Below are 11923 nucleotides of genomic sequence, written 5' to 3'. Positions count from 1 at the left end.
GGAAAAGGGGTCAGGGGAAGCATTCTGTTTCGCTGCTACTTGCTTACCTCAAAATGCCGCCCCGCTGCCTCTGCATCTGAGGAGGCAGCAACCTGCTACCCGCCCGCATGCCCCAGCAAAGTGTTGCACAGACACTCACAGACAGACGGCTGGTTAAAACAAACTGATTTATTGTCATGTTTGCATCGCAGGATTACAATAACAGGATTACAAGCAGTATCGGGATCCTCAGCTGCAGTGGCATCTCCAGCTGGACCGGCGGACATTCCCCACACGCCGGTGATGCTGAGCTCCCCTCGGGCGGTGTCACGTCCGTGCCCAGCTTGCTCAGATCTGCGGCACGCACTCCCCAGGCAGTCTCTGGGCTGAGCAGATTCTCTGGGTCAGTGTCCGCAGTTGTCCCTCGGGCCCCACCGCTGAGAGATGAGAGGAGATCCTCAGGGTCGCAGGCACGGGTGGAAAAGCCTGTGACCATCAGGAGACGGATGCAGATATGCTGATCTATGAGGTAGAAATCTTCCTGCTGGGTGTGCCTGGCCGCGTACCTGCAAAGCAGCATCTCAAGAGCAGCACAGCTCTCCGGCCGTGGCGTGCTGCTGGTGAAGCTGGCCTCCGCCTACTCAAGGCCTCCATAGGCATCTGGAGGCACCACAATAATTAGCTCAGTGCAGATGTCCATCTCAGAGCTGCTTATCAGCTGGAACCTGCAGGACTTGGAGGAGGGCAGCAGCGTTAGATGGCAGTGGCTCGACTCAGGCAAAAGCAGCCAGGCTGTTTTCACCAACTCTTGGACCCAGCAGGTGACTTTATCCATGTCTAGGCAGGAGCGTGTGCAGAGGGTGTAGAGGAGGAATGAATTCTGATCTCTCGGCAGCTGGAACTCAGGGTGGTGAAGCGAGCACGGTTTGTCTCCCAGCAGCTGCTGCCTCAAGCACACGCACTCCAGCCCCACACGGATTTTGGGCTGCTCTTCTGGCAGCTGCCCCGCGGTGTCCGGCTCCAGGGTGAAAGAGTGCCCGGGGGGTGGCCGCAGGAGCACAGGCAGGCGATAGGTGATGCTGTTCCCATACACACTCCAGGTTTCACGGGCACCGTCCTCCCCAGTGGCTGGGTACGGCTCTGGCATGAAACTCCTCTTGCACAGTACCTGGCAGACCTTAAGGAGGTCACCCACCAGCTCCGTCAGGGCCTCAAACGTGTCAGGCAGGTCCTGCATTGGCAGTGGGGTGGGCACAGCCATAGAGATGCCACCTCTGTGTGCACCATGGAGGTCTTCCTCCTCCCTGTCATCCTCCTTTCTGTCCTGCTCACTGCGGCTGCCAGAGGCAAGCTTCATTTTCCAGATGCTAGCGAGCAGCACCAGGGCCCCCGCAACAGTCCAAAGCGGCCACTGCTGCAACGCAGGAAGGAACATGCCCCGGCTCCGGTCAAGCTCCTGCATCACCCGAGTCGTCTGCTCATCCAGATACTCCTTACGCTGCCGCATCCGCTCGTCCGTGGCCGTATCTCTGCGGTGAAGGCCCTTCTGCATGGGCTGCATGGCCAGTATAGCCAGGATGAGGGCGATTGCCGCAGCCATGGCCTAGAGGAGGTGGGAGAAAAGGGGGCTGAGCAGGGCTGGGTGGGAGGGAGCGCGGGGCTGGGGGAGCGGGGCAGGAGCCGCCTGGAGCTGGGGGCCGGTAGGAGAGGGGGTGATGGAGGTGCGAGGGAGCCAGGGCAGGGTTTGTGAGCACTGTACCGACGGGAGCCGCGGGCTGTCCCCATAGAGTCTCCCGAGGCCCCATCCCTGCCACAGGACAGCGTCCCATGGAGCCACGGGCACCCGTCACATCCCCAAAGCCGCTCTGGGCACCTGCCACCAGCGGGAGCCCCCAGCAGCTCTGCCCCAGCCCCGAGGGCGGTACCGTGCCCTGCCCTGAGGGGCTCGCCTCTCGCTCTGGCTTAGAAAGGCCCTGGGCATCTGCCTCGTCCCCCACCCAGCCCAGCCTTCCCCCTGCATGCTGCACTCACCGAGCGCCCAAGTCAAACTGCAGTGGGGCTGCCTGGTGATGTCCCTGAAGACAGCTCCCATTGTGACACGTCCTCAGTGATGTCACAGCCACCGGGACAACATCACCCACCCAGCAAGTTCCAGTTGCTTCTGAGAAGCAGCTTTCAGGTAATACAAACCCAAGCTCCTGCTTCATCTCAGGTAGTAGGGAAATACTTGAAATACATTCAAGTAAGTCATTTTTAAACCAACCATCCTTATTTTTAGTTCCCTAAATTGGATTCAGGATTCATCTTACCAGATACTAACAGTCAATATCATACATGCTTACTTCTTCCCTTCTGTCAATCTTCTCAATGTCCGTGCACCTTCATCGGCTGGTGGAATATTAAAAAAGAGTTTATAAATTTTACAAACTGGAGGGTAAAGAGTTTTGACTTATTTGTGCTTTCCAGCTGTGACCACCACAAGTACTGTAAAAACAGAGTTGTCAGTGATATAGCTGCAATCCAGAGTGAATATGCCTGAAAGCTCAGGAGAAAGATCTTCCCTCCAAATTTTCCAGCCTGACTTGCTGGAACTGGGAGCTTTAGACGACCGAGGTAATACATTACAGGAAACAGCCGTTCTGGTGTCATAACTGTTCTGTTCCCCCTCTCCCCCATTTCTTGAACATCTCCCAGTGAATTCATAGACTTTCTTCTGTCCATCAAAGAGTCTAAATCCTTGATGACCTTTATCTAACTTTAATCTTAATCTTAAACTTTGGGCTTTTTTTTTTAATTTACAAACAGAAATAGTCCGTCCTTTCTTCACAGGCAATATTTTAAGGCTTTGGGGTATTATTTATGATCATACCTATAATTTTATCTGGAACTTGTCACAATTGTTAGCAGACTTACGGAACACTTGACTTCACACCAAGTGACAAATAAATGCTTTTTTCCTGTAAGGTAATGAAACTTGCTCTCTACGCTGTATCCATTAAGATTTAAACAAACATTCTTTGGCACGTCACAAACACTTTTACCAGCAGAATAATAACATTTCCTCTGATTAAAGTTTGGCTATCTTACAGGTCATTGATCAACAGGAAAAAATTGCCATGACTTACAAGGAGGGAGTGGATATTAAATAGATCCCAGATTTTGCAAACACTCAAATTTTTCTTTTTTTATAAGGGATATTTTCCTGGTCAAAGATGGAAAATCGGAACCAACCAATTTTTTTATAGACATTTTCTTTCACTCACAGATATGTGTGTTTAAATACAAGTTTGTTTAACTCTCACCAATTCTTCTGCTAAATCCAATATCCTTGCAAGCTAGCTGCAAGGTTTTTGTATTAATCAGCCATTTCATAACTCCAGAGACATTCCCCTCCCACCTGATCATCCTTTTCTCCCTCTTTTTCCTACTAAACCTCCATGTACATTTGGGATTGGCTGTCTCAGTAATGCTTCATCACCTCCTGAGACACAGCCTTGTTTGCTCAAAAGTCTTTTAAATGCACTCACAGGTGAGTATGCACTAGGCTACAGATATTATACTGACCTACTTGGCAACAACAGAAACAGACAGAAAGTTCTTAACAACTTTTTTTAAATGAAGGTGCCAGAACAAGAGGTGTTATTCTAGCATTAACCTTATTCTAGCAGGTGGGAGTTAAAATAATTTCCTCATTTTTCATCAGTGATCTCCAGTTTATCCATCTGCAGGTGGCACTTCTTGGCATATTGTGAAAGCAGTTTTGGAAACAGGACTTAATAACCCTCAAACCCATAGAAGAATCCCGTTCAGTGACATTTCCCTCTGTGCATTTATTCCTCGAGATCTATCATTTAGCCAGGGCTTAATCCCATTTCATGTATTCAATACTGATAATTATAACAACTAATTTTTTACGTAAGTGCCATGCAGTGCTAAGGCAAATGTGTTAAAGAAGCCTATCCATCTACCTTGTTAAACAAAATTTAAATTAAAAACAAAAAATACATCAGGTTTGTTTCACAAAACCTCTGTCATAAAATCATAGTTTCATATTTACATATTTTATCCTTTATCCTTTTTTTTCTTTTCGGATTTAATCTTTCCCATATTTTCTGCTCTTCCGACTTGTACTGATGGCAGGTTAGACGTTCTTTATGCGATCTGTGCTAGCCCTCTTGCTTTTTTGAGTGTTATCGTAGATTTAGTATTCTTTCAGCCATCAGTCTTTTCCCTGTTTTTTCATGATACTTTCTAGCCAGGTTTTTTGGAGATCTTGGAAAAGTTCTATCTTTTTGAACATTTATCTTTCATAGACACGACCGTCTTCCTTAGTCACTAATACCCTGGACAGCCATTCCTAGCACTAATGCAATGAAGTACCAAATTCTCCAGAGCCTGTTTGCCTTTAGCAGTCAGAGAAGTGTCAAATATTTCATAGGCCATCTGCACATTCTGTGAAAATACTCTTCTCGTGGTTCTTTTTGTTGCTGGTGTTACTGGACAAATACACAGAGTTCAGTGGTTCAGTCCTCTGCCAGTATAGGACGCAAGGGTCTTGTGCTCCTTTTAACCAAAACTATTTTTTATCAAGCATTGACTTTCTTGGTTTGGAAAAGAAAAATTACAGACTATGTGACCTGAGCTTTAAACTCAGACTTCTGTTTCCCCCATCCCTCTGAGATTTCTGTCTCTCAGTCAGATGTCCTTGGACTCACCCAAGGGTTCAGTTTTTAGGAGGGTATACACAAGTGCATGCACTGCAGGTGCAACACTGTCAGAGTGGAACCTTCCAGAGTGCTGTTGGTCAAGGAGCTGAAATGAGCCATACAAGTAGAGGCATGAGATTTTGGCCTGTTTTGGTTTGGCAAAAGATTGTCTGAAATTAAATATAATAATATTGCATTTAATAAATACATCTTGGGAGATGCACTGATATATCTGAAGGAGAAAAGCTAGTTGAAGTAGCAATGTTGGCACCAGAATAAATGGGTATATACTGGCAAGAAATAGAATTAGGCTGAAGTCCCTGATGTCCCTGGCCCTTGTCCTCAGCAGTTCCTCTCAGTGCTGTGTCCTGTGTTTCCGCGGTTCCACATAAAACCCACACTTTTTGAGACTTACACCAGTCTACACTGATCTCTGTTGTCCTTGAAGAAATAGCCTCAGCTGCAAAGCAAGGACCGCTTTTTATCACTTTATTTATCAAATGACATTAAAAGTGTTTAGGCAGAAGATAATTTCTGAGGAGAAATATCGCAAAAGAGCACACAATAATCTGTCTGAGTGCTTATGCAACGCATATAAGAATTTCTTTTGGGAGGGAATCAGAATTACTTTTCATATTATTTACTTTTGTTTACTTGGATTTTTTTCTTGTTAAACCAAAAATATTTTTCCTTCCATTTGAATAATCATGATTACTGCAGTACCACCTGTGACACTGTAACCACTATTTAATAGCAAAACAGACAGAAGGTAGAAATAACATGAAACTGCTGTTGCAAGTATAAAGAAAAAGAGAGTTCCTTTACACTAGATGAGTGAAATGAGCAAATGAATATTTATTGTTCGGACATGTAGTACTCTTCATGCATATTAGAAGTGGCCTTTCTTCTTCCAGAGTTGTACCTTTTCTCATGGTGTCCATCGGGTGTCTTATACTGAACAAATTAAAGTGTTGGGACATCCAGAAGGCAGTATCAAAAAAGAATAGCTAAAAAAAAATAAAATGGGCTTACAGGAGAAAGTACTCAGGTCTGAAATACATTTCGCTCTTGTTAAACTAAACAGTGTTTATAAAACTCTATATATCAAAAGGAGGAGAACATGTAACTACTCCCCATGAGCTATAAAACAAAACGAGATTATCGGAAATCTTTTTATCATTAGTGTGGGAAGGGAAAGGAAAAAAGAAACTTTGAGAAAACTTTGTAAGCAGATTTTAACCTTCTGTAATATATATCCCACTTTTAATCATTCATTGACTAGTTTTCTACAGTAGCTTTTGGTCCATACCTCACTGGGAAGCTCTTAGCTGCAAGTACTGGAGATCTGAGGGCTTTTGATGAGAAACAACCCCCAAGTTGTGAATAAGAGGAGCAGAGTCTTTAAAATTAAAATCACTCTTAAAAATACCCCTCTGATATGAACACTTACAACTTGGAAGGTTAATATTTTATAGTATTTTTCCTCCACATTCCTCTTCTCAGGTATTTGTAGACATGGAGTTTATCCTGCTGCAGTGATCAAAGTGTTCCTGCATTCAGCAGCAGTGTATATGAGTATCCTAGCACTTTCTGCAGACAAGCAACTCGACAGATAACAGCATATTGAGATTTTTTTCTTTTCGTTAAGGTAACTGCAGATGTCCATACTGGTACACCTGAAGTCCTGTTTTGACCACTGCCTCTGTGCAAGTCAGTATGAAGTCTTGACATCACTAGTCCCCTGTTTGATGACTGTAGAAAAGCAAAGGTTTTGTAGTATTCTTTGTGTGGTTGAACTTCACTTTCAAAGCAAACAGCCCAGTAAGGAAATATAGCATCACTTTTTATCTCAAAATAATAATTGCACAAGTTACAGGATGTTGAGATTGTGTCACAGCCCTGAGTAACTCTGAGATGATTTTGGTTTCTCCTTTCTTCTGCCCTTAACAAAAGCCTGGCTGTTATTGCTACTTTTCATGAAGCACCATATTTCCAAGGTGTGAATATCCCCATATGTCAAACATTTTTGTTGTTGTGCCTCCCAAATAGTCAGATCATCATGGCTTTTTGATTTAATGGCAATAGCCCTAATTAGATCAGATCATCAATTAGAAAATTAAGCTACCACAAAATAAACATGTTAACACAGTAGGAAGAATCCTGCTTGCAAAGCACATCCAGCACTGCTTTGTTCTTGGCTTCAGTCTCCAGCCTGGCTTCATGTGCCTCTGCTTCCAGTTGACAAGGCTGTGGAGCTCTACAAAAGCAAGTTGAATATGCACTAACTATCCCAGACATTAAAGATCTTAGGAGTCTACAGATGATGTTCTGTCAGGAGAACATATAAATGTAGACTAAAATACCCACTAAGCTACAGTGCCATTCAGTAGCAAAGCACTTACAAATCTGCCATACATACTGACATTCATTTTGACCATCAAGACTTTTTCAGACAGTTAAGTAGTTCAGCTATTAATAGATTTTAAGATCAGAAGATATTTCCCTGTCCATTTAGTTGACATCTACTATGTTGAAGAGGTCAGGGGGTCTCATGCAGCAATGTCTGCATAAAGGCTGGAACTTCCAGGTGACTTCTAGCTACAATACATAATTTAGAAGGATATCTAGCTGTCTTGGTAGACTTCAAATGGGGGAAATGCATCTACCATACACCAGCCTAAGGTGTTCAAATATGCAAATAAAACAGTATACTGCATATGCTACTTCTTCCCTACAGAGAGACTGAGAAAAAGAATGAACCACAGGTAATATGTATCATTTGCCTCGCTTAATATGAAGGCAAGTCTGCTGAGCACTGGCCAGTCTTCTGAACAGAGACACAGCAAGCTCCAACAGAAAAAATGAGAAATGAAATATGTTAGTGCTCACACAGCAGCAGAGTCTTGAGGTTAATCTTTCTACTACCTGTGCGCATCTGCCAGATTTACCTTGGGTACCTACGACAGTGAGGCCCTGTGCCATGTAGAGGTACTCTGAGAGCAACATGAAATCTAGTAGCAATGTGAAGTTATAATATATCATCGTTGTTAAAGGATTCTATCTTCCTTATGACTTCTGACTTGTCCAATACCTGCAATTTTTGTTTCTTTCTTCTCCTGAGACAACATTACTGATATTCCGTGCTCAATCATTTCTCTCTTGATAGGCGGGATAATTATCAGTCTTTTCCTCCCGAATGTACAGGGTTATTTTCACGTATTTTAAAGCTGTTCACCTGTTCAAATATAAACAGGTGGAATATTGAACACTGTAGCACAAGACATGGAAGTTGTTAATATATTTTCAATTTTCACCCATTCCCCCCTGTATTCCTAAATCTTACATTCAGCAACTTGTAGGTAGCAGAATTTAATTACTGAAACATATCAATCACTGGTTTTAGCTCCATTGTAAAAAGCAAATTGGATTTCCTTCTATATTACAAAGGACTTTCCTTTGTTTTGCAATAGAAATGACATAGCACAGGCATGAAAAGCACAAATAGAAAAAAGACAAAAGAAAAGAATTGGACTGTGAACATAAAGGATATATTTATACTGACAGACAAAAGAACACATCTGGAACTGGAACTTTATTGGCCTGATACATAAAGGCACATTAGTTACTACATAGGTCAGTCAGAGTTAAATGTAGTCTAGCAAATGCATAATGAAAAAAAACAAAACAAAAACAACAACAACAAAAAAAAAAACCCAAACCAGTAGAAAGGCCAAGAATCATATCATCTTAGAATTGTTTAGGTTGGATAAGACCTTTAAGATCATCAAGTCCAACCGTTAACCTAGCACTACCAAGTCCACCAGATTTGAATCCTCTCTGCTACTCAGTGAATATAAGAATAGCCAAACTGGTGAGACCCAAGGTCAACAGGAGACAGAGTGTGAGGTTACAGATGCCATAAGGGGGTAAACTAGAGAGAACTGAGCAAAAGGCAAGGAGAGATTATACCCTCCATGACACTTTCCCAGCCACCACCTGTTTTCAGATCAGGAACATCCTGGGTTAAGTCTGGCTTCTGTGTAGTTGGTATTCCCCAATGTATTTCTCTTCCATTAATCTCCTTGGTCCCCCCTTACACCTTCAGTATTCACCGCATCCTTTGGCAGGCAGTATCACTGACATATAACCTACTGCATGAAGAATAACCTGCTTCTGTTTGTTTTGAAGCTCATTCCTACTACCTCACTTTGATGGTCCCTAGTACTTATAGTAGAAGAGACACTGAACCGTTAACCCCCATCCTCTCCACATCACTCCTGATTTTGTAACCCTCTAGTATGTCCCCTGTAATTTGTCTCTTTTCCAGGAAATAGAACCGTGGCCTACTTAGTTATTCCTTACATAGCACACATCCCATGTACTGATAGCCCTTGACAATCAAGGACAATTGAACCTTTTTCCAGTCCTACTATATTCTTTCTGAGATGAAAAGAACAGAACAGTACAAAGACACAAACATGCCATGCATTTATATAAAGGCATAACAATGAACTCTGTTTTATTCTCGATTGCTTTACCAATAGTTCCTAACATTTGCAATTTTGTTGTTGTTCAGTGCTGAGCACTGTGCTGTCATTTTCATGGACTTATTGATTGTATCCCCAAAGTCTCTCTTCAAACTGGTAAAGGCTAGGTCAGAACCTTTCATTTTACAAATGAAATTAGGGTGATGTCTTTCCTACATGCATCATTTTACTTTGACAAGTATTTAATTTCAACATCTATTCAGGTTGTGCAAAGCCACATTTTCATTCAGATCTGTCTTTTCAGTTATGTTCTGTTCTTATCAATGTTTCAATAGCTGCTAGGAGCAAGCTGCTGCGTGGTACTTAGTTGCTCTCTGGGTTTAAACCAAGGCCACAACACACCAAAGCCCGCACACAGAGGCTGGTGTCTCCATTGCTCTATACAGAAGGACACCTTCAAACTGCGGTGTCCTACTGAAACATCAGTGTGAGCAAAGATGACATATGGAGTCCCAGGAAAAAACATCTGGATAGCAAGATGCAAGGATGAAGCTGAAAGAGCTTTCTGTCTGTCAGCCATTAATTATGTACTTCTTTTGAGGAATCCAAACTGTAACTTGTTCAGTTATTTTATGAAGGAGTAGGTGAAATTCAGTATTTGTGTGTGCACACAGAATTCTCATCTAAGGTTTGGAAATCAAAAAGAGGAAAAAACATTTAAAGGCTTAGGGTCTTTACAATGACGTTTCCTCTGGGCATATCTAGCCCATGCCACTGCTTTCATTGTAAAATTTGATAGGTTTTTTTTACTGAGATTAGAGGAAGTGTTTATTACACCATTATAAATTGCAGCTTTTTGCAGCCATGATAAACAAAGGCCAGAAAATTGCTAGGGAAACTCTACTAGTAAGACACAGAACAGAGATCTTGAACTTGTTTATTCTGAGTTTAATGAAGAGACATGATCATAGACAGTTTTATAAGTTCATGTGAACTCACAGCAATTTACTTATCATGGCAATGCAGACCTATCTTTTGATCCAAATTCTATTTGAAAGCATGATCTAGTTTCTGGTCCCAATTTAAAGTATTGTCTTCAAGGATATTGTCACTTACATATTTGTATTCTTTTTCTCTTTTTTTGGTTTTTTTGTTGGTTTTTTTTGCACATGTCCATTAAATACCTCACCCAAAAGACCTGGGAAGGGTATATTGGAGGATTATTTTCCATAGCTGTACGTATAGTTATTTTTCCTGCATTTTGACTCCAGATAATATACTACCACTATAAAATTCCAACAGACAGCTTTGTAACAGAGTTTAAATGTTGACAGCTCATGCAAAGAGAATTACTTTTCAACAACAGTTGCAAAAAAATTCTTTTACTCAGTATAGCTGTCTTAGCCAAATTCCACCGGGCTTTTCTAAATGCCTTCCTCCCTCTGTCCTGTCCCCCCACAGGCTGCAGAGGGTCGCTTAATATTTCATTTGTCCTGAGTTATTGTAGTGCCGCTGCCCACTGTTACAATTACTGCATTTCGTCTTGCTCTGCAGCTTTACTGAACCCCTTTTTATGTTAACACAAGCAGCAGTAACATTTGCAAAGTGCTTAGGGATCCATCTGCTTAGCATGGAATACATGTAGGATCATTGTCACCACTAACAGTTAACAACCTTATGCATTCACCCAGAAATACTTGTATTTATTTTGTCTAGACTACATCTTCAGGAAATAAGATGGCACAATTCATCATGGTCTAAGTGTGCAATTGTGTCCTTAGGTCAGAAAAAAAAAAAAGCTATGGGGTCTGGGAAGTCAGCCCAAGAGCTTCTTAAATACAGATGGTGTCAGGGCTCCAGGGGGCTGGAAGGGCAGGCTGTTGCCAGCTGGATCCCATCCCATCACCTCAACAGAGATCAGGGCAACTGGAGAGTGGCCGAGGGCATAAGGCATCTCCCTGGGGACAGGGCTGAGGCCAGCCTGGGATGTTAGCCTGTGGGTGGGGGTCAGCTGGGCTGAAATGGGGTCCTGGGCCACAGGCAGGGTTGGGGACACCCCAAGAGATGCTGGCAGGGACAGTCCATCCCATTAGTTCCCTCCGGTCATGGCAATGTGCCCTTGGGTGAACTTCAGCTAAATTCATCCTTCGTTCTCTCCATCCCCCATCCCCCCCACCTCTTTTAAAACCCTTTGAAACTAGTACCAACAGGTTGTAGCACATTAATATACCTCCTGGGGTGCTGGTAGGCCAAGCTTTAGCTGGTGCATTACTGAGCATTTCAGTCTTGGCTGCATGTTCTGATATTAACTGTGTTTGTCATGCTACGTAAGGGGCATGATCAGCAGCTGGCCTCAGGCAAAGGGAAAGTAATCAGTCTTCTGGAGAACTTTTCCAGTGGCTGCCAAGAATTTTCTGCATGAGGAAGCCTATTAACAAGCATCATGTAAGAGTGTTTACAGAAAGTCAGAAAATGCTGACCCAGGATAAGGAAAATGTCCCCTCTACGTAGTTTCACAGCTGAATAACTCTCTGATATTTCATTGAAAGGATATATAGATAAGAGTTACAAAATAACTGTACAAAAGTGCTTTTAAAATATATTTATACCAACAACAGCCCAGTCCCATATGGTAATTTTTCAGCAGAGATTACATTGCAAGGAGTAAAGGAATGTTCCTGGGGTGTAATATCTGTGCAAAGTAAGATCTCAAAAGTCAGATGGAACATCTGACCCCATAAGCTCCTTACT

At 42.8% G+C, this 11923-nt stretch overlaps 1 protein-coding gene across 1 annotated transcript; it reads right to left on the bottom strand.

Moving 5' to 3' along the window:
- Positions 1 to 395: 395 nt before the first annotated feature.
- LOC121082715 (inositol 1,4,5-trisphosphate receptor-interacting protein-like 1) lies at positions 396 to 1622 on the bottom strand. Its single transcript, XM_040582378.1, has one exon. The coding sequence runs from the start codon at positions 1577 to 1579 to the stop codon at positions 617 to 619; it is 963 nt and encodes a 320-aa protein (XP_040438312.1). The 5' UTR covers positions 1580 to 1622; the 3' UTR covers positions 396 to 616.
- Between the last annotated feature and the right edge of the window lie 10301 nt (positions 1623 to 11923).

Source organism: Falco naumanni, chromosome 1 (assembly GCF_017639655.2).
Source record: "Falco naumanni isolate bFalNau1 chromosome 1, bFalNau1.pat, whole genome shotgun sequence".
In the NCBI taxonomy this organism is placed as follows: domain Eukaryota; kingdom Metazoa; phylum Chordata; class Aves; order Falconiformes; family Falconidae; genus Falco; species Falco naumanni.
Note: the sequence above shows the minus strand (reverse complement) of the source record. Positions and strands in the feature narration are given on the sequence as shown.